Consider the following 24,005-nt stretch of genomic DNA (forward strand, 5'->3'; position numbering starts at 1 on the left):
CTGACATCGACATAAATTGGTCGACTACTTGTTTTCTAGACCCACTGGACTCCTTTTTTTTTTTAAATTTTTTTAGGTTTGTTACCATGGTGCTGAACATCTCACAGCTTTTCAGTTGGGGTGAAGAATGAAAACCAACAGAGCAAATGGATGAATCTATAAAAGTAAAACCCAGGTTATAAAAAAAAAAGGCATAAACGCTTAATAATCCTTAAAGCAAGTGAAACAGTGGCAGAAAAACAGACGTTGGGGAGTTTCCTCTTCATTTCAGAGGCTGCATTTAAAGGGGAATTGCCGTTTTTTACAATCTGGACCTTATTTCTAGCATAAAATCCGATCATTTCCTCCCCCAGATAACTTTGGTGTCATTACAAGTGGTTGTGATGAAATGAGCTCCAGCCGAGAGCCGCGTATATCCGTATAATGGAGTCTACAGGGCAGCAGAATGCAGCCTCTAAATAACACATTATCTGCAGAGAAACTCCTTCATTTCACCAATATTTAGTTCTGATAGGCTAGTGCTATTCCCCTCTGAGTCCGGGGTTAGCTGTTATCAACATCCGGGGTCTGTAGGTTGACCTACTGACCTCTGACCTGGATCATTCTGATAATAATCATTCCGCTTCGGCATTTGGGTCCATTTTTATCTCAACCAGCCGGAGCTTTAGTGAGTCCAGGTTGAGGAGAGGAAGCCTGTGGAAGCTGAACTTCATCCAGCTGCTCATTTTGTTCTGACAAGTCAGAAACACGCAGAAACGAACCGTAGCATTAGCAGTAGCAACAAGCCACGCTGTGCAGCGCTCAGAGATGACATCATCCAGGTCAGAGGTCAGTAGGTCAACCTACAGACCCCGGATGTTGATAACAGCTAACCCCGGACTCAGAGGGGAATAGCACTAGCCTATCAGAACTAAATATTGGTGAAATGAAGGAGTTTCTCTGCAGATAATGTGCATTGCGTGCCCCGTCTTCTCGCATTATACGGATATACGCGGCTCTCGGCTGGAGCTCATTTCGTCGGAACGACTTGTAATGACACCAAAGTTATCTGGGTGAGTATATGATTGTATTTTATGCTAGAAATAAGCTCCAGATTGTAAAATTGCAGAGACTGCTTGCTGAAAAACTGTCCCTGAAGGCAACACGCATCAGCGGTTTTGCATGAATTTCCCTCTAAAACAACTCTGTGTGGTAACGTTGTGTTATTATCTCATAGCGTGGTGAATGTGCAGGTCACAACTTGTCCACCAGAGCGTTGTGGAGTTGTTGGATTGTGTATTTGATGAGTTTGATGAGGGAAACCAAGAAATCCCATAATGAGCCTCCGTAGCGTAGCTCTGAGCAGCTCACGGCTCTGCTCCGCCGTTCTAAAAATAGCTTGCACCGACAATTAAAGGTAACGAATCTACTGCTGTGACTATAGGGGTTATGGCAATGGACCAATTTGACAAAATGTTGAAAGACCTGTGAAGCTCTGAGCACCTTGTGTTGGTCCGTCTGTGAGAAACTGGATTCAGTACAATCTCAGTTGAACTCATGTGTTTAACATGGATGGATGTTAAAAGTCTGGTTTCAGTCCGACCGACACGACGTCATGGAAACGCACCGACTGTTTTCTTCAAGTTTTATCAAGAGACAAATTAAACTCAAATCAACCACAAATGTCAGATGTTGTGAAACCCTAACCCTTTGAAGTGAAGCGTCAAAACGAGGGCGATTGATTGCTCAGACTTCAACATCCTCAAAAAGAACACGTATATAAAACCTCATGTCAACGATGTTACAGACGGCTTTCAGGTAAGGACGGTCACAGCGCGTTCCTTTGCCTACAGACGGTTGGAAGTGATTGCCGGCTGCCGGCTGCTGAGACGCCTCGCTGCTCGTCGACACGACAACAACATCGGGTCAGATGAAACTCAAAGAGGACCAACACATTTACTTATTCAAAAGGCACCGATTTACTGGGAAACTTTGTGAATGCTGCTCGTCGGGGGGGAAGGGTCCGTGACTCGACTTTGAACTTTAAAAGGAGGAAACAATGAAAAAATAAAAAAATAAAATCATGTTCCATCTTTGTAATCTTCATTAAACTCTCCTCCTGCCACCAGAGGAATCAAACGCACCTTCCCTCACCTGAAGACTGATCCTCACTTATATCGGCATTCAGCAGGCGGCTGGTAAAATGCACACATGAGGTTTTTTTCTGTATTGTGTTGGCAGTCAGACAAGAAGACAAGAAGGCCCGTCTCGCCCGGGGCCGCGGCTCTGACACAGTAATGACCTGTAATATTCAGATCTGCTGCAGCGGCCGTGGACAGACTTAATTTCACTACTGACAAGGACTGTAATTACCTTCCAGTTTAAAGAGAGAAAAACAGTCCAGAGGTTATTTTCATGCACTTGACAAAAGTCAAAACACGTCCGTGATCATTCTGGGGTCACGCAAATATTTGAATCCAGGGTATTGTGAGAGCGCCGTCGCCGCCGCGTAATTACCTCCAAACTGTGAAGCGGTTTTACCTTCAAACTAGTTAAATGTCAACCAAGCACACACAAAAAATAAATTGTACGTTACCTCGGCAGCGACAGTTCAAGTTTAATCAGTTCTGCCCCAAAATGAATAAGCACAGGATGTTTGTTCAGAGGGACTCTCACTCTGCTGCTTCACAGAGACTGATCCACAATCAGATGTCAAACGTTTCACGGCCCCGGTGTCGACTGGGTGAAGTTTCTAATGCTTTATGTTGTTGATGATATTAATATGTTGATATTAAAGGTTTTAATAATAATGTGCATGACTTTATGGCAGTTAAATATGTTTTATAGTGAAAGGATCAAATAGAAAACAGACTGGAGGTCAGAGATCTGAAGGTTTTGGGGTCAGAGACTCAACTTAAACTTAACGAGGTCGATGTGGATTTTATAATCCAGGGACTTTGTTTGTGTTGAAACCTTGTGACTGTGACTGTCTGACATTCTGCAGAGAAACAACTTTTTAATTAAAGAGTTTTTAAAGTGATAGTTCACCCAAAATTGAAATTTCACTCATTATCTCCTCCCCCTCATGTGGACTAAGGGCTGGGAGAAGTTTCAGAGTCCTCCGTGGCTTCTCTGAGTTACAGGGGGTCTCGGCGTAGCAGTGCATGTCCATATAACGGTTGCAAATGGATACCAACTGTCTTTGTAACAAAAAGACACACCAAAAAACATCCAAATACCTCCATGCTGCTCGTATGTAATGTCTGTCTTGTATTGAAGCCCTGAAATGAGAAATTGTCCCGAAAAAAATTAAATAAGTCTATATTTCAAGCTTGTTTGTAGCGGAAGCTCCTCTTCCTGGTTCGTCAAATGTGACGAATCGGGGCTTCAATACAAGACGGACATTACATACGAGCAGCATGGAGGTATTTGGATGCTATGAAGACAGTTGGTATCCATTTGCAACCGTTATATGGACATGCACTGCTACGCCAAGACCCCCTGTGACTCAGAGAAGCCACGGCCCTTAGTCGACATGAGGGGGAGGAGATAATGAGTGAAATTTCAATTTTGAGTGAACTATCCCTTTAATCCTTCCTCAGAAACATGTGGATGAAGACCAGAACCAGAACCAGAACCAGAACCAGAACTAGACGCCATCTCACTTTTACATTCTTCATGTTTCTTTTGTTCTCATTGATTTGTCTGTTAGCATTGTAGCTTGTAGCTTGAGGTTTCTCTGTGTGTCAATGAGCTGCAGAACTTCAAGGTTCCTCTTCACTGAAACATTTTAACTTGTAAAAATTCATCTTAAATGTAATTTGCGCCACATGGAACTAACAGAGCTTTGACCATAGATCAGTGTGTCCACCACCGTGTCTATATCTGTAATTAAAAGCTGAACTGTCAGTGAGATCAATGATAATTTGATCAACACTGTCTGCTGTCATCATGTCTACAGTATACATCACGTAGGATACGCAAAAATAGTGAAAAAATGATCAGGAAACATGAATCCAACCCTGAAATTTCAATTCATGTATTTAGAAAATAACAAACACAAGTTTAGACCTGATGAAGGTTCAATGTTTAGATGTTTTTTTGTATTCCAGGGTCTTAAGCCCTTATTATTATAGGAGAAATATAGTGGGACAGTGAAGAAGGTCGAGGGATCGGGGGGAAATGTTCATTTTTATGCAGTTGATCTTTCCTGCCAGTGAGAGATTAGTAGTAGATCGTCTTTTAGTTTAGTTAATTGATGAGAGGTACAATGTTTTTTTTTTTTATATATATATAGCTCAGGAAATGTTTGTGTTATATTAAAAACCCAAATATCTGAAACCTGACGTAGACAGATGGAAGACAGGGGATTAACCAAGGGGTTTGTTTAGATGTTTTTTAATAAATGTAGAGCTTTGTTCACTGAAACTAATCTAAACATTGAGTTTAATGACTGAAACTCCAGATGAATAATCACCAAATACTAATATTGATATCAATGATCCCTCAGAGGAGCATGAGGACGGTTTGAGACCCTCCATCATCTCTTTTTCCTTCTTTCTTTCTCCTCACTAATGGTTTTTATTCTCAGATGTGGGTCAATTGATACTTGAGGATGTTGAAATTACCGGATGATATTTGCTGCTGCTCCTCCTCCTCTTCCTCCTCCTCCTCCTCCTCAGTCAGCGGTTTATTTCAGACTTTTCCTCCGAGCGACTAATCAGCCGCCTGACGTTTCCCTCGCGAGCGGCGTTAACTGTCGTGGAAATTGAGTACGAAGGCGCTCCTTAATTGAGCCAATTAGAGGACGAGAGTGAAAACAGATGGAGGGAATATGTTGGAGGAGGAGGGAGGGGGAGGGAGGGGCTGCACGGCATTGTGGGTCAGGGAGAAATATCTATATGATGAGAGGGGGGTATTCCCTCATGTCATTCAAATAATTGACAATAATGATTATTTTTGTTGAAGTAGAGAATTTAAAATCTCATTTTAAATGAAAAGATGTTTTATAAAATGAGATACATTGGGGGGACTGAGCCTTTTCCATCGCTGCCCCCAACCCATCCGTATCTGCACACACCTCCCAACATACAAGACCATGCTTAAAACTCACCTTTTAAATGAGCTTTTAATATATAATTTTTTGTTTTATACAGTTTTATTGCTGTTTTTAATCGAATTTCACTTGAACTTCGCTCGATTTTATACGACGGAGTATTAGCGCCACATTGAGAAAAACAAAAAAAAACACAGACTTCAAGAATAAAGACATAAATTTACGAGAATGAAGTCGTAAATTTACGAGAAAAAGTCATAACATTACAAGAATAAAGTTGTAAATCTACGAGCATAAAGTCGTAAATTTACAAGAATAGGTCGCACATTTCCTACGAGAAAAAAGTCATAACATTATGAGAATAAAGTTGTAAATCTACGAGCATAAAGTCGTAAATTTACAAGAATAGGTCGCACATTTCCTACGAGAAAAAAGTCTTAACATTACGAGAATAAAGTTGTAAATCTAGGAGAATAAAGTCGTAAAATTTACGAGAATAAAGTCGTACATTTCCTACGAGAAAAAAGTCATAACAGTACGAGAATAAAGTCGTAAATTTACGACTTTATTCTCGAAGTTTGTGATTTTTTTATTTGTCAATGTGGCCCTAATACTCCGTTGCAATTTTACGATTTTTTAAGTGTAAAGTGTCTTTGAGCATTTGTAAAAGCACTTACAAATAAAATGTATTACTATTATTATTATTATTATTAAAAATGAGATTATTTGCATTTGTTTTGTTCTCCTGGTTTTCGTCACCTCCTGAAATGAAACCTAGACGTTCGCCGGTCTGCGACGGTGTTTCCTCCTCGTCTCGACCAATCACGAGCGTCTGATCTGGGTCCTCGTTAGGCTGCTTCATCAAGCTGATTTAGCTCCTAATGTGACGAGGATGGAGCTGAGTGTGTGTGTGTGTGTGTGTGTTACACTTCCTGCTGAGCTCAGATAAAACCATCCACATGTTCACAGCTGTTTCTCTCTAACGGCTTCGTTCTCCTTCTTCTCCTTCTCCTTCTTCCTCTCCTTCAGTCTGAAGAAAAGACGTCGTAAATAAATTTGACTTTGACTCAGAACAAAATGCTGGTAAACAAAGACAAGTGCATACCCATAATGCACCTGGCAGGAGGCCTGATGCTGCTGCTGCTGCTGGGTTTACTTTCCCCCCTTTGTTACACACAAACTGTCTGAGTGTGTGTGTGTGTGTGTGTGTGTGTGTGTGTGTGTGTGTGTGTAATACAACTTGAGTGGAGACACTTCGAGGCCCCGTCGTCGCCTCCCCCTCGGTGCATGACTGGACGCTTCTGAGCTCTATTAGACTCATTCTCCACAACCCCCCCTCCCCATTCTCCCTTTAAACACACATTCACTCACTCACACACACACACACACACACACACACACCTTTACACACACACACACACACACCTCAAACCCTCAGAGGAGGCGGCGTGCGGCAGAAATCCATCGCTCTGCTTCGTGCTGCTAATGCGTACGAAGGTCTGAGCAGCCATGTCCGCCGCATTGACTCACGCCGCTCAGCCCAGACGTGTTTGACAACTCAACACTAAAATATTCTTTTAGATCTGAATCCTGGCGGGGGGGCGTCGGGCCGAGAGAGAGAGGGATGGATGGGAGAAGGAGAGAGGGAGAGGGATAGATAGATGGATGTAAACGTTGTGTTTGTGGCTCCTGCAGAGCGAACCGACAGCTCTCGCCGTTTCCTAAGTGATAAACAGGTCAACAGAAGCAGCCGGTGTTTTCAGCCTCGACGCGACCCGCTGCTGCTCTGAAACCGGAGAATCGAACTCCACACAGACACACAGCAACATCTGGAACATCTGACTGAGACACAACCACAGCTGATACAGTTAAACTAGACGTTAGTGTTAAAGCTCCTTCAAAATAAAGGTAGATGTTTGTGTTAAAGCTCCATACAGTATAAAGGTAGATGTTTGTGTTAAAGCTCCATACAGTATAAAGGTAGATGTTTGTGTTAAAGCTCCATACAGTATAAAGGTAGATGTTTGTGTTAAAGCTCCATACAGTATAAAGGTAGATGTTTGTGTTAAAGCTCCATACAGTATAAAGGTAGATGTTTGTATTAAAGCTCCATACAGTATAAAGGTAGATGTTTGTGTTAAAGCTCCATACAGTATAAAGGTAGATGTCCATGTGTTAAAGCTCCATACAGTATAAAGGTAGATGTTTGTGTTAAAGCTCCATACAGTATAAAGGTAGATGTCCATGTGTAGTGTGATTATAAAGCAGCTCTAGGTTCTATATTAATACTGTGAAAGTATCAAAGCCTCAGTCCACAGAGAAATGCACACAGCCTGTATTCAGAAACTGAGCCTTAAAACCAGCCGTCAGGACTTCCTGTCACTTTGTGATGTCACAACTAAGCCCCGCCCCCTCACCACCTGGACAACACCATCCAGCAACAACTTGCAGGATTTGGTTTCTCTGAGTGTTTTATTCTGAAATTTCAAAATCAAAATAGTACAAAGGAGAAGAGGACGAAGGTACTTTTCTTTAGGAAAGAAAAGGTTCCTAAAAGTTCATGAAGTTCCTAAAGTCTGAGGAAAATTATGCAAATCAGGCCGATGACATGAGGAAAAAAAGATAATGGAGGTAAATGCTCTACACCTCCAGTCCAGTTGGTGGCAGTAAGAAAAACACAAATCCTGCTGGACATTATCTTCTTCATAAAAACTGAACGAGGTTATCGTCGGTCCATCCGTCGTCCATTTTCTTCTCTTGAAAGTTCTGCAAAGTGCTACCTCGTTTCCACTGCAGGAGTTCCTGGTAAAAGGAGGGGGTAGGAACTTCTACAGGACCCGTCCTCTCCTCTCAGTGGCCGTGTCTCCACTGCAGACAGGACCCACCGGGCTCTGATGCTGACGTGCAACAGTTTCGATCATTGCGTGGTCGTTATGCAGCGTTTTTTTTTTTTTTTTTACCAGGCCTACTGCTACTCTCGTCTTTTACTGAGTTATTCTCTCTTTTTTCCGGCCGTTTTTCCGTTTTTAGTAACGTTGGGTTATAAAAATGCATCTTATTTGGGGGCTTCCTCTTAGCGTCACATGATCCTGCTTTGACCAATCAGCACAGAGTAAATCTCAAGCCCCACTGGGACTTCTTCAGGGCCGATCTGAGTACCGACCCCCAGGCAGGGACTCCGTTCGGCCCCGTAAAAGTTCCTGTAAGCGGCCCTGTGGGGGAGGTTCCTGCAGTGGAGAAACGCACCAATGGGGCTGTAGGTCAGTCACCCCGGAGCTAAATAAAGACCCTGGTTCCTGCAGGTTAAAATGCACGTCGCTCCTCAAAAGGTTCCTGGAGGTTTCAGATGGGAGAGAATCACAGACCCAATCACATGAAGAGAGGATCTCCACTCTCCTCCCGCTGCCTCCGTCCATCAAACTCTGTTTATGTTCCAATAAGCGCTCGACTCTTCTCAGTGGGTCGGACAGAATCGGTGAACGCAGGATAAACACGTTTCCTGCTGGTTCGTATAGTTGGATAGACTCACCCTGACTCTGATCTGAGGGGAGGCGAAGCTCTGATCAGCCAGAAATTGAGATCAGACGGGGGGGTAGACGATGACCGCTGGGCGCCACGGTGAAAGGAGGAAATAACCGAGCTATAGAGGAGGACGTGAGGACGAGTTCGGGGGGAAACGCTGCTGAGAAACGACAAAGAATCACACGGACATCGGAAACGTCTGAGATCCTAAATAAACCTTGAAACGTAGCGAGGCATTAACCAGCAGCGGTGCTTTTTTTTTTACTCCGTTTAGATGCTTTTGAAACTCTTCTGTGAGAATTGGTGATGATGTGTTCGAGGACCGTTGTTATTATTCGGTGAAAGGCCAGGTGCTCTTGAAGAAAAGGGGCAATACATGAGAGGAAAGGAAAAACTTTAGGCACTTTAGGAAATATTGCTTGGTTATTGCTTAAAAAAGCCTCAACGAGTGAACACCAAGCAGCAGAAGGTCTTTATGAAGGTGGACAAACATCTACAAGACAATTAAAAACCTTGGAAAGGAGTGTCACTCCATCGTAATTAAGCGAAACACACCTTTTTTGTGCTTTTAGGGGGTTAGGATTTTAGTTTAGGAAGACGACTTTTGATCAATCAGCTCTTTCAGTTAAAGTTCTGGGGATGTAGAAACATCTTAAATGGATAGTTCAACATTTTGGCAAATTGGCCCATTGCCATAATCCCTATAGTCATAGCAGTAGGTTTGTTACCTTTAATTGTCGGTGCAAGCTGTTTTTAGAATGGCGGAACAGAGCCGTGAGCTGCTCAGAGCTACGCTACGGAGGCTCATTATGGGATTTCTTGGTTTCCCTCATCAAACTCATCAAATACACAATCCAACAACTCCACAACGCTCTGGTGGACAAGTTGTGAGCTGCACATTCACCACGCTATGAGATAATAACACAACGTTACCAGACAGAGTTGTTTTGGAGGGAAATTCATGCAAAACAGCTGATGTGTGTTGCCTTCAGGGACAGTTTTTCATCAAGCAGACTCTGTATTTCCCTCTAAAACAACGTGGTAACGTTGTGTTATTATCTCATAGTGTGGTGAATGTGCAGCTCACAACTTGTCCACCAGAGCGTTGTGGAGTTGTTGGATTGTGTATTTGATGAGTTTGATGATGAGGGAAACCAAGAAATACCATTAGCCTCCGTAGCGTAGCTCTGAGCAGCTCACGGCTCTGCTCCGCTGTTCTAAAAACAGCTTGCACCGACAATTAAAGGTAACGAACCTACTGCTATGACTATAGGGATTATGGAAATGGACCATGCTTCAATGTTTTGTGTAAACTTTTGATCTTATCTGTTACTTCACTTCACCAGGTTTGGGAACAACCTCGAACAAACTCTGGTCGGTATTTGTTTATCGTTATCGTTCAGGTCAGATTTCTATTTCTATCCTGGTTATTCTTCTATTTCTATTCTGCTATTTATTTCTATCCAGTGGTTTTGAATGGATCACATTGTATCTGTGGCTCTAATAGCTGGATTTATAACGTATTGTCATGTTGTCGTTCCGTCTTCATTGTTCTTCCTTCGCCTGCCCAGGGACGACACATGTAAATGAGCTGTCAGCTAAACTCTGGAGCGATTGTCGAGTTGTGTGAATAAACAATGAACTGAACTAAACTGTTGATCTGAGTAGAAATGTTCCTTCTCAGTGTGGTTTTTTTTAATCTGATGAGACCATGAACGCAGCTCAGCTCAACAATCCACTGAGATAAAGAAGAATGAAGGAGCAGCAGCACTCACGTCAAACACCTCCTCGATGTAGAGCTCGTCGTTGACCCGGTCCCGCAGGATGTCCTGGTTCTGCCGGACGAAGGTGATGTAGGTGTCGGCCAGGTCCATCCCTGGTTTCTGTGGAGGGGGGGTCACAGACAGAAACCTTAGTTTAGTTTATCAGTTTAATAAGGGACAGTGTGCAATTACATTAATCATTTAAAGGAAAAAAGAAAAGAAAAGATGGTTGCACCAGATTTAGCTCCCAGCTAATTTCCATCTGTAGTCCTTAGTACACATAACATAAAGGTGATAAAATACACAGAATACAAGCTACTATACAAAGATGAGGCATAAACAGACACAGTTAGACAATGGACAACACTTAGACAACAACATGTATGAGGTAGGCAAAGTGCAAAGTGCTCATAGCAGCAAGATGTTGATTGTCATATACTGAATGTGTGGTGAACACATACAGTATAACTATATGTGGTGGACAAAGTGCAAAGTGCTCATAGCAGCATGATTATTCATAGTATTGATAGTAATAAATAAAGTAATAATAGGTAAAACATGAAAGTGGCAACAGTGGCAGACGTAATACCAACGATGGTTTTACTTGGAGAAACCTGGTCATTCAGTTTCCCTGTATACATGATAAATACAGTATCCTGGTTTCTCATTACTGCGTCTTATGTGCGCACTCGTGTTTCATGTTTGTTGTTTACAACAGGAAGCGCAACTACTAGGAAATATGTACAAATCAGAAAATGTACAAATTCAAGTGGTGATTTCTGTACATAACATTAGACTACAGAGCCCCGAGGCAGCGCTGCTCTTCTGTCCAAAACACACATGAAGCTTCACTTTTCATTCAAACAAACTAATGCTTCTGCCACAATTGTTTAGATTTCATCAATGAGACTAACATTTATCTCCTAAAAAGAATTTAACCAGCCGGTCGTAGACCTCCAAAAACCAGCAGGTAAGTTAATTAGCGATTGTTTTCTCCCCCGGGGATGACGACGGAGGTTGGCCGGCCGAGCAGCTCTGCAGACTGGTTGCTGCCTCTGTGACACTGGTGGAGCTTTACTTTCTCCGAAAACATCATAACAGACTTCTACACAGCTGTCATTTGGGTAAACTGACCGCACATTGGGGATCTAAACAGTTACTTTCTCGCATGAAAAAAAAAGAAAACTTAATAGTCTTCTTTTGGAGTTCTGCAGGCAGCAAAATCGGGATATGGGCTTATCCCGATTTCTGGAATTGGGAAATGGTGTTTACATGCTCAAACACAAAAACGGATACTTAAAAACCTCGATCAAAACCGGGATACTGAATTCCATGTAAACGCAGTCGTTGGTGAAAACTCACCAACAGATCAACAGAAAGATCCACAGTCCTAAAACTTTGCCAGTTCGTGATTCGACCCCAAAAAAACATCCAGGTTTATTTTGTTTCTGCTGAAGTTCTCACTCTTGTTCGCGCCGTCAAAAATATTTCAGGGTCAATCAAACAAACTCTCTCACTTAATTGAGTTTCTCTCCGGGTATTGATCAAATTCTAAAGAGAACAAATCAGGACTTCAGGGTTTCGCTGCGACTGCGTTGACCTGTGGCAGCTTTTAATTTTTGTGGAGTCTTTGTTACGCGTTGGCTGTTTATTACGCTGTCGCCTTGAAATGAAGTCAGTTTTTATTTCTCCAGCCCCCAATTCATAAACGAACGTAATGTCAAGGCACACGACAGATTAAAGTCAAGAGGAAGATTCAGACTCTTCTCAACATTTAGATTTAATTCAGACTCATCCTGAGCTGAGGTGTGTGGACGTTATCGCTGACAGATTGTTTCCCACTGATTGATCTGGAATAAAAACATGATGCTGGAGACGTCAAGCAGCAGCTGCAGCTCCGGAGGAAACATATGTTTCCTCTTATAAAGACTAATTCTGCATGAAAGCACTCGTTAATTAACTAGAACATATATTTATGCATGTGACCGGACGTGGCTGGAAGATTAACCAAAGGGTACGAGCTCCTAGATACAACACACACTGAACGATTGATTATTTATTTATTTTCCATAAAATTTAAGAAAGTTTTGACTTTTTCGTCCATAATATTCCGACTGGCACCAAATGTGAATGACTGATTTTTACCCGGTGACGAACTTCTGGAGTTTGTCGGTGGCTACGACATAATGTTCAGATTTTTTAGTATTTTTCTAAACAGAAAACTTCATAAAAAGACCTTGATCGAAAAAAAAAGTTAAGAAAACCGTAACAAACAGCTAGAAACTCAAAGATTTTCACATCCTCCACATTTATGTTCAATTATTATCCAGCTATTGATCGATTTAATCAGCCGATCGATCGAGGTCTATACACCAATACTGTCGGAGGCAGCGTGGCCTTTGAACTGTTCAACTCAACGTGTGTTTGATAAAGAAACTCGTGATGAGGTTGATCTGCAATAAAAACGTCAGGCTGCTTTAATCGAAGTGTCAGAGAGGAGCACCTGAACGCAGCACGACTCTCTCAGATGTACGAGTCGATTTCTGAGGGGAAATGACCAAACTGATCTGATGCAGGGTCGTATGGATTTAAATTCAGGTCTGTTGAATCAAACAGGAATGTAAGAGATGGTGTTTGACTCTGTTTTCTGATTTATATCATCTTATTTATTTATTATTTCAAGTCCATGATAAATTCCATTACATCCAGGATTCAGGAGTGCAAATGTTTTATTTATTTTTTGACTAATCTTGTAAATTCTTTTGTTATCTGTATTCTATTTGTTTTTTGTGTTAGTTTTTTTGTCTATGATTAATGTGACTGTTTTTATCCAAGGGCTGTGGATCTCTTGCTTAGCTCCTTAATGTGATGTAACTTATGTTTTTAATATGTTGATGTATTTATTTGACACTGGCACTTTGCACTTTATGTGTGCAAACACTTGACTATTTATTTATTTATATATTTATTTTCAGCTCTTTGCTGCTATAGGAGACTGCTGAACAAAATTTCATTGTAGATGTTTTTTATGCAATGACAACAATAAACTTAACTTATGTGTGATGAAACTTAATGTGCTGCCATTCTTGGTCAGGTCTCTCTTGCAAAAGAGATCTTTACTTGGATCTCAATGGGACAAACCTGGTTAAATAAAGGTTATAATAATAATAATAACTAGTATTTATCAGTTTTTTATGTGTGAAAATGCTCAGTAAAGATTGAACCCACTGGTTTAAACTCCCAATAAAAGCTTCAACATCACCTGCTGCTTCCTGGGTGAAAATAAACCTCTGCAGTCTGAGCTGAAGACGAAGCAGCAGGAAACAGGATCGGCAGCGGTTTGTGGAGACGTGGCTCGTTCACACTCCCTGTTGTCATGGAAGATTACCACCGTAATGCTTATTGTAATTACTTTGACATCTTTCACACCCGCTCTCTCTGAGCCGGCAAGCGTTGGCCCCCGAGGGTCAGCGGTGGGGGGGTAGAGGGAGGGTAGAGGGGGGGTTTATGCTGCTGAGCATCAAGTCCCTGGTGGTACAACAACGGAAACGGAGCCTCCAGAAGCCCAGAGACCTGCTGGCTTCACTTAGAGGCAGAAAAGGCAGAAACATCCAGACTAACTCCCGTCTGACTGCAGCAACAAAACAAACTCCTCACAGACTCCACATCACTTCATGACGTACAGTTTGTCATTTGGCGGCGGCCGTGCAGCTGTCACACACCCACGCACGCACACACATACACACACGCGAGCAGCTGGAGGAAGCAGCACTTAGTTGGCTGACAGAAGATCCGTCGCCGGCAAACTTTTTGACAATCAATTAATTGCTCAAGTGGTTGAAACTTCTGCTGCTGTTTTTTTTCTTCTTTTTTCTTCTTTTTTGTGCATTCCTGGAAACATTGAACACATCGTTGTGTATGTGTGTGTGTGTGTGTGTGTGTTCTTGTATTTACTACGTTGTGAGGACCGTCGAGAGTTTTTAACCAACAGAGTGAGGACATTTTGGCCGGTCCTCACTTTTTCCAAGGGCTGTTTGAGGGTTAAGGCTTTATGTTATAATTTGGTTTATGTTAGGTTAAGAGTAATGGTTAAAGGGACAACGAGGAGTTTTGGAAAAGCAAAGTGTTTTCACACTACATTTATGAGCCTCTGCGCACCGTGAAATTCTTTGATATACCGTCGTAGTTTTGACCATAAACGGCGATTCAGCGGCGTTATTCTCATGACTCGCCGCAAAACCGAAAGTAAAGAAACGCTGGTCGGCTCACCCAGCATTTCCACCACCACTAATAATAACAAAATAACCATAGAGACAAAATGATTTATACCATGGTCTGGGTGAATCCTCGATTCTGATTGGCTGCTGGGTGTCCATTAAAAAGTGATAATGGACACCCATAAAGATGTTCCGGTAAAATAGCCTGATTACGTTCTAAATATTACTGCGCTGGCTCAAATGCTTGTTGGTAACCACGGCAACGGACACTCGGACCAAAACAACTTTTTTTCAGCGCATCACGGCACTGGAGTCTGTAAACACACCAGCGGTAAGAAGCACTGGACCTCTGAAAAACTTTGTGTCACGTAACATTTAAGCCGTCACCTCACCTCCCTTCACTGATCAACTACCAGGCTGTGGCAGAGTCACTGGCTGTACGCCGCTGCGGTCACAGCGGGTCCCTCTTTTTTTCTTTTATCGCCGACGAGAGTTATTAAATAGTCCGCTCAGCCGCTTATTGTTAAAGACGACGTATGATTTTAACGGTAAAAACAACATTTAATCATGACTGACTTATTTAATATGTATTTTTCTCGTAAGTGACCATGGTATAAGCGGGATAATGCCCTTCGAGGTGTCCGATTATCAGAGATTAATGGACTTGGCGGAAGCAACCATCTGATGCGAAGCGGAGGACGGTTCACGCCTCCGCGTCGTCCATTAATTTCTGATAATGGACACCTCGTCGGGCATTATCCCTTACATATTTATCGAAAATGGGCCCATTAACAAGTGTGGGTAGCGCAGATTCATCCACATTAATATGAGACTTTTTTTTATAACCAAATAGAAACTCCTCGTTGTCCCTTTAAGGTTAGGGTAAGGGGCTAGGGAATACATTATGTCAATGAGTGTCTTCACAAAGATAGCATTACAAGGATGTGTGTGTGTGTGACGGTGGAAAACAACAACAGTCCCCAGCAGCTGCTAACCGCGAGCGACAGACCGAGATCAGTCAGAGTCGAGGAGCCGTGATTCAGACGGACGGACGAGAGCAGAGAACCTGCAGATACACAGGGGTTAAAGTGAGGTCACATGGCTGCAGGGGCAACGGGGTGGCAACGGGGTGGGGGGGTCGAGGGGGGGGGCAATGTTCATCCACACCGAGCGAGAGGAGACTGAAGGAGGAGGAGGAGGGGCCTTGTGATTGACAGGCCTGTCAGAACTCCCATAATCCTCTGGAGCGAGTGGCAGGTCGAGGACGGTGTGTGTGGTGCGTGTGTGTGTTACAGCTCTTGTCATGTTGTTAACACACACACACAGACACACACACACACACACACACACACACGTTGAGGAAGTTCTTCATCCAGACAGGAAGTCCGTTAGCAGGTGATGAGTTCAGGTACCTGCTGTTGAGACCTTTTCAGACTGAGGCTGAGTGTGTGTGATGCCTCGACGACCTCGAGGCCAAAACCGTCTCAGCTCAGAAATCTGGTTCAGTTTTAAAGAGTCAACGCTTCAACTGACTGTCGACAACTGTCAATAAAGATTCATTGAAGGTTTGAGGTTTGTTGAGCAACGATGTCGACAAGGCCGAGGATCAACAGCCAAGTCTGCTTCAGGTCTGGATTCACTGAACCTCATAAAGCACCAGAAAGAAAAGGAAAAACACAAACACACTACAAGTTCAATGACAAATTCTGGGGACACGATATAGTGAGGGACCGGTCACAATAAAGCGTAGGACCGGTCACAATAAAGCAAAGGACCGGTCACAATAAAGCGAGGGACCGGTCACAATAAAGCAAAGGACCGGTCACAATAAAGCAAAGGACCGGTCACAATAAAGCGAAGGACCGGTCACAATTAGGTGAAGGACCGGTCACAATAAAGCGAAGGACCGGTCACAATAAAGCGAAGGGCCGGTCACAATAAAGCGAAGGACCGGTCACAATAAAGCGAAGGACCGGTCACAATAAAGCGAAGGGCCGGTCATAATAAAGTGAGGGACCGGTCACAATAAAGCAAAGGGCCGGTCATAATAAAGTGAGGGACCGGTCACAATAAAGTGAAGGACCGGTCACAATAAAGCAAAGGGCCGGTCATAATAAAGTGAGGGACCGGTCACAATAAAGTGAGGGACCGTTTACAATAAAGCAAAGGACCGGTCACAATAAAGCGAAGGACCGGTCATGGGACACAATAAAGCGAGGGACCAGACACAATAAAGCAAAGGACCGGTTACAATAAAGCAAAGGACCGGTCACAGTAAAGCGAAGGACCAGTAGCAATAAAGTGAGGGACCGGTCAATATCACATGATTCACGTGGACTGTTAGCTTAGCATTAGCTTTTAACCTTTAGTCCGTCACTTTATTGTGTCCTCCAGAAACAATTTCTGTACTTCTTCAGTGTTGGGAGTTTTTGTGTTTTTTCTGAATTCGTAGCACCTTAGTGTTTTCTGTGTTGACCTCTCTGGGCCACCGTAACAACACCCACACGCACAAACACTAACACAGATTAAAGCAGAAGTAAGTGGTCCGGTCGTTTTCGCTAATGCTGCGTTCCAGGCAGGCTTTTGAAATCGTAAATTACAGCTTCAAGTCACAACTTACGACTTTGTAGCGTTCCAGGCAACCCACTCGTGTTTTTCCGACCTGTTTTACCGGTGAAAGTCACTATAACGGCCACTCGTAACTTCTGACCCGTGAACTCGTACCAGATCGAACTGGTACCACTTCACAGGTCGGAAAAATACGAGTTTCCTTGAACGCACCATAACAGTCCTCGTCCCTACGTCGCCACATTCACGGCGTTCCTTGGCTGCACACACAGCCCTGCATGCCGTTCTCTCTCCTCATTGGATAAAAACTGTAGGATACGATAAATGTTTTCTCCTCGGCTCAGAGCAGAGCAGAGTGACTGACAGACCCGTGTTTCAGACCAAACACTCTATGTAAGTGATTGCTGTCGGAAGATAGAACTATTTAAGACTTATATTAACACAAATATATCACTTACTTCTGCTTTAAAGGTCCAGTGTGTTAAATGGAAGGAAAACCGTAACATCTAGCATTCAGATTCTAGTTTGACGCCATTTAACGATATGTCTGCTGTTTCCTCCTCCTGGAAACATGAAACTCTTGAAACGTGCTCTCTGGTTGGCTGGATTTTGCCTTCTGGCGGCCGTACAAACATGGCGGCGCAAGATGGCGACGCTCTCTGAAGCAAGACCCTTGTTATATATAGATATAAAAGAATAATTATAAGGCTATGAAAACCAAACAGATTTTAATTTATAGCGATTATACACTTATACACAAATATATTCATGGGTAGTTTATTCAGATTTTGCCGATAAACCTTGGTAATTATTACACACTAGACCTTTAAAAGATGTTTTTTTCCCCTAGACCTTCATCCTCAAAAACCAAAACAAAACAAAAAAATAAATAAAGGTGAAGTCAGAATAAACCAGTTCTGAAGTGGACGAGGTCAAAGTGGGAGAAGGAGAAGAATCTGAGCTACAACCATTTTACCATATGTATGCTGTTTATTTATGAACGTGAAACTCTTGAAACCTGCTCTCTGACTGGCTGGCTGCTGTACAAACATGCGACGCTCTCTAAAGCAAGACCCTTGCTATATGTAGATATAAAAGAAGAATTATAAGGCTACGGAAACCAAACAAATTTTATTTTATAGCTATTATACACTTATACTAATATATTCATGGGTAGTATATTCAGATTTTGCCAATTAACCTTGTCACACTGGACCTTTAACAGATGTTTTTTTCCACAGTATATCCAGACCTTCATCCCCAAAAACAAAACGAAACAAAACAAAAAAAAGATAAAGGTGAATAAAGTGGACGAGGTCAAAGTGGGAGAAGAGGAAGAATCTGAGCTACAACAACGAGTCACCGGCAACAACATATCACTGCCCCCGCTGTCACTGGAGACGTCAATATCCTCCTCCTCCTCCTCCTCCTCCTCCTCCTCCCTCCATCCCCTCCCTCCATCCCCTCCCTCCATCCCCTCCAGGCTTAGTCTCAGTCGTTTACCTCTCCTTTCTCCGGCGCTGACGAGGTGACAAAGCAGCATGACAGATCCGAGATGCCGGCACAGTTCCAGCCACCGAGATTAAGACTTTTAACACGACAGGAAAGAGGAGGAAGAAGAAAGAAAGAAAGAAAGAAAGAAAGAAAGAAAGAAAGAAAGAAAGAAAGAAAGAAAGAAAAAAAGAAAGAAAACCACACACCACACAACAACACAGAAGCAGCTCAGCTCTTGTCACGCTCTCCTTCACTTGTTTCTTCACTTGTAGCCAAACACCAGTAATCCTCCTCCTCCTCCTCCTCCTCCTCCTCCTCCTGGATAATGGCCGCCTGGCTGCTCGTCAACATCTTGACAGCCCCAAAATCAAAAAATTATTAAGTGTAATATTAAGTCTTAGTCAGATTGAGAGAGGGAGGGAGGGAAGGAGGGAGAAAGGGAGGATGACTGAAGTGGTGTCGTTGATAATGAGCAGTTAGAGGAGGAGGAGGAGGAGGAGGAGGAGGAGGGCAGTGAAATGCCAGGTAATTACGCATCTTTACCGGCCGCAGCTTCCTGCTCAGGATTCATTTGATTCCTGCCAGGTGCATACGTGTGTGTGTGTGTGTGTGTGTGTGTTTGTGTGTGTGTGTGTGTGTGTGTCATTTTCCTCCATAATTTAAAAACAACTGTGTTCACGACACTAAAATACAGTAGATCATCATCACCATCATCATCATCGTTACACACTGACCTTCAGCTGCAGCCGGTGATGCGTTCACTGACTCACTCACAGCTCAGGTTTGTTTTGTGCAGCAGTGAAGAGACTCAGGATCTTTTTTTTTTTAAAGGTCGATGAGACTAATAACAATAGTTTGGAGAATAAATATACATATCTTACATTTTTATTTTAAATGTGAACGTCTGATTCTGTTCATTTAAAATAAAAAGGTCTAGAAATGAATCTGGAGCAGTGAGCAGGTAAAGATATCTGTCTCATTCCACATCTAAAACTTAAATAAAACAATATGTATGAAAAAAAAAATCAAAACTAGTGAAACAATAACAATAAAACATTTTATTTTATGAATCCAACTATTAATCTGCCAACTGATAATTAATAATCCAACATGGGATCCAGAATATTTTTCATCTCTTTCCAACCTATTCAAACTATGTCACGCTCTTATTTTGAAGTTGTATTGTTTTCCTCATGTAATAAACTAAATGATTAAATGTAATAAAATCATTCGCTTTTTTATGTGACACAGTGGAATATATTTTAAATATGAAATGTTCCACGCGTGTTTGACACTTTGACAGATTTTTCTTTTTTGGTTTGTTTTAAGTAACTGAAAGTCGACTTTTTGTCGTCTGTTTGTTTTGTGTTGTTACTGTTGCTGTTTTTTCTTAGACCAGCCCAGTGTGTTGTTGTGCGCTTGTAGCTGTGGTGTGATTGTGATCATGAAAAAAGAAAAAGAAAATATACACAGCAAAACACCACAGAATCTGGAACAAACAACCTCTGCAGATCTTTTTGCTTTTATAAAAACAGCTTTTTAACCCTTTAGGGAACCAGTTGGTGCATCTATTTTAGATTTCATATTAATCTTTGTTGGGCTGAAACTTATTGTTTTTTTAAAGCCACAGGTGACAGGATTTTGCTGTTTCTTTTGGTTTTAATGCAGGTTTTTAACTGAACCTGTGAAAGAACATTATAACTTTGTTAAGAAACGTGATATATGATATGAATAAAGATTATTATAATAAGTATTATTACAGTATTATTACAGGAAATGACCACGATGTAACAACAGTAATGTTGAAAATGCTGATAGCAGTAATAATATTAAAGTTAGGTGTGTTTATCCTACTAATGTAAGTAACTATGGCTGAACGATAAATTGTATTTTCATTGCCATTGCAATACGAACATGTGCAATAAAAACAACACGAAGTCACAGAAGTTTGTTTAAAATGCGATGAGTAAGGTACTGTAAGGGTTAAATTAATGTTCTGTTTGATTGATTATTCATGTGCAATTTGTTAATCATCAATAAAAGTAAGCTGAAAATGATTCTATTCAGTGTTTGATGGTGGTTTCTATTAAAGCAGGAAGACTCAGGATACTTCAGTCATATTGTCGTCGCATTACGGTGTCGTTGCAAATCGCATATTTTGCTGATATCATGAGTTATAGTCGTAGTTATAATGAGGACTGCGCGGGACAAAGAGGACGTGGACGTGTTTGTCCAGACTGGGCTGCAGCTCCGTGCTTCTGTTGGACTCGCTGAAGAGCCAGTGACGGAGAAAACTCTTCCAATGTTTGTGTTCCTGCTCTGCCAGTGTGCATATGTCTGACAGGAGAGAGAGAGAGTGTGTGTGTGTGTGTGTGTGTGTGTGTGTGTGTGTGTCTTGGCCATAACAGGCGCGAACACGATGGAAAACACACACTGAACCTCCTAACATAATATACTGTAAATATGACATTAAATGAGAAAGCAACTCCTGCTGTTCCAATAAAACTCAAGCCATGATAATTATACTGTGTATGAACAAATAGATTTTTGTAGATGTATCAATATGTGATGTTGACAAGCAGAGCAGTTAGTTCATGTCTTAACTTTCCTGACATTTAACATTTCACAGCGCTAACAGCTACGCTACAGAGATGTGAATTCACTTATCACATTAAAAATATGTCTGATGATTAAACACCACAGCTCTGATGTAAACCATGTTGTTGTTGACAGCTCTCGTTACATCGGTTCAGCTTCACCGGGGTCAGAGGTCGAACAGCGACGTGGCTACGACTCAACGGAGGAACGCTGGAAAACACAAGTTAGCTAATAACGTTAACTAAGCTATGTAAAAAAAAAACAGTTCCAACTTTATAAACTTCAAGAAAGTGGATCAGTGGTTTCTAATCTGTGGAGCAGAAAGGTTTCAAAGACGCTCACAGATGGAAACTAGCTTCTTAGCTAATACTGGCACATTTACAGTAATGTTTGATTAATCTACACTGTTAAAATAAACAAATTATAGTAAAAAAAAAGGTAAAAAGGTGGTTAACAGCTAACACACACATCAGCTCAGTCCTGACAGCACCAGCAGCAGAAGAAACCCTTTAACGCTTTGTAAAATTTAGCAATTTAAAAAAAGGCTATAATATTAGCATTAGCATTAACATGGCCGTCCATCCGAATGGGAACAGACGCGGTTTAGCTTGAGACAAAAGACGAGTCATTCAAACTATGGACGATGGGGTCACAGGTCAGTCTAAAAGAATGCGTAATAATCACGCAACAAAAATAAATGAATAGCTGCATTAAAGATGGTTAAGGTGGAAATAGCCTACTGCATAGTTCCTCTTTAAAAGGAATTAGCATAAATGCGTTAACGCGTAACTAACCGAGCCCTTAAACCAAACAAAGCAAAGAAAAAAAGCAATGCCATAAATAATGCCTTGGCTCTAAAACAAAATGATCTTGAAAAACTGTTTTCACTGTTTTTTTTGTTACTGATCGGCCAATGAGAGGAGCTCTCCTGCTGTCGCTCACCAAATAACATCATGTGCTTGTGTTAGCTTCACTGCAAAAACTCAAACTCTTACCAAGAATATTTGTCTTAGTTCTAGTCAAAACAAATCTCATTATACTTAAAATAAGACTTATCACATTTAAAAAGTAGCTTGTTTTTAGACACTTTTTACTTCTTTTAAGCATATTTGCACTTGAAATAAGTAGAAAAATCTATTATTTCAAGTAGTTTAAGTGAAAATGATCTAAAAACAAGATAATTTTTAGGTGATGAGTCTTATTTTAAGTGGAAAGAGATTAGTTGAGTAGAAATTTGACATTTTGACAAGAAATAAGACAAATATTCTTGGAAAGACTTTGAGGTTTTGCAGTGTTGTTGTGTCCTGATGTTCAGTTGTCGGATAAAAAAATCTCCCACGCTGACAGTAACTAGTTCCAAACACTTGAGTCAAAGCTTTCGTCTTTTCGTGACAAGGCTCGGGGGGGCGGAGCCGTCTGGCGAGATCGGCCGAGTGGCCCCGCCCCCTCCGCACCTGGAAAAGAGGCTTAGCTGCGTCGGGTTTCCCTCCACACAAAAGACCAAAAGGCCGAGGTAGCGGTTACATTATAATTTCAGAGGAGGGGAGGCGGCCGAGGAGGAAGTCTGGACTGGAAACCAGAGAGCATGATGGGATATGTGGGACGTGCCGCGGCGGGGCAGAGGATTAGGGAGGTTAAGTGAGGTCGAGCTCAGGACGTCCTCACTCAACAGCTGCTGCTTGTTTCAGAAATCAAACGTACATACAAAATGAAAATTCTGCTTCACTGTCATCAAACTTCTCAAACTGTTAAAGGGATAGTTCACCCAAAATTGAAATTGCTCATTATCTCCTCCCCCTCATGTGGACTAAGGGTTTAGGCTTAAGAGTCCTCCGTGGCTTCTCTGAGTTACAGGGGGTCTCGGCGTAGCAGTGCATGTCCATATAACGGTTGCAAATGGATACCAACTGTCTTCGTAACAAAAAGACACACCAAAAAACATCCAAATACCTCCATGCTGCTCGTATGTAATGTCCCTCTTGTATTGAAGCCCCGACATGCGAAATTGTCCCGAAAAAATAAAAAGTCTATATTTCAAGCTTGTTTGTAGCTTCTCGAAGCTCCTCCTCCCGCTTCGTCCAAATTTGACAAACCGGGAAGAGGAGCTTTGAGAAGCTTCCGCTACAAACAAGCTTGAAATATAGACTTATTTAATTTTTTTTTGAACAATTTCGCATTTCGGGGCTTCAATACAAGACGGACATTACATACGAGCAGCATGGAGGTATTTGGATGTTTTTGGTGTGTCTTTTTGTTACGAAGACAGTTGGTATCCATTTGCAACCGTTATATGGACATGCACTGCTACGCCGAGACCCCCTGTAACTCAGAGAAGCCACGGAGGACTCTGAAACTTCTCCCAGCCCTTAGTCCACATGAGGGGGAGGAGATAATGAGCGAAATTTCAATCTTGGGTGAACTATTCCTTTAATTATTCGTTTATTTATTCAATCCGACCATTTCAATCGTTTTAAATACCACAATGTGAGAAAAAAAAGGTGTTAAAGACAAAGAAGGTGTTAAATAAAGACTCAAGTCGTCTGAGAGTTGGTACATTAAAACGAGGTTTCTTAATGAATGCTCCGTTTCCTCTTCATGCTGACGACTTATCGGTTTATATTGAAACCTTGTTGTTCCAGCTCATTAACAGACAGTGACCTCTGACCTGCGCTCTCTCAAAGACGTCCATCGGTAGAGAGCCGAGGCCATCACACCAACCACTTTTTATCGTCTTTTCCTTCGCTGCTTTTGTGAAAGTGCGATCGTCATCTTCACAGCGGTGTGATCTTGATCTCAGAGACTTCACCT

The 24,005-nt window shown here is 42.0% G+C and overlaps 1 protein-coding gene across 6 annotated transcripts in view; it reads right to left on the minus strand.

Moving 5' to 3' along the window:
• cadps2 (Ca++-dependent secretion activator 2) overlaps positions 1 to 24,005 on the minus strand; it is a 242,284-nt gene that overhangs the window by 1,051 nt on the left and 217,228 nt on the right. For all 6 annotated transcript variants that reach the window (XM_085780267.1, XM_085780266.1, XM_085780265.1 and 3 more), the window contains one exon: positions 10,333 to 10,440. In XM_085780267.1, coding sequence (XP_085636393.1) covers positions 10,333 to 10,440 — 108 coding nt within the window. The remainder of the gene's footprint in view (positions 1 to 10,332; positions 10,441 to 24,005) is intronic.

Source organism: Trachurus japonicus, chromosome 6 (genome assembly GCF_045865225.1).
Source record: "Trachurus japonicus isolate A0001 chromosome 6, Traja_1.0".
Lineage (NCBI taxonomy): Eukaryota > Metazoa > Chordata > Actinopteri > Carangiformes > Carangidae > Trachurus > Trachurus japonicus.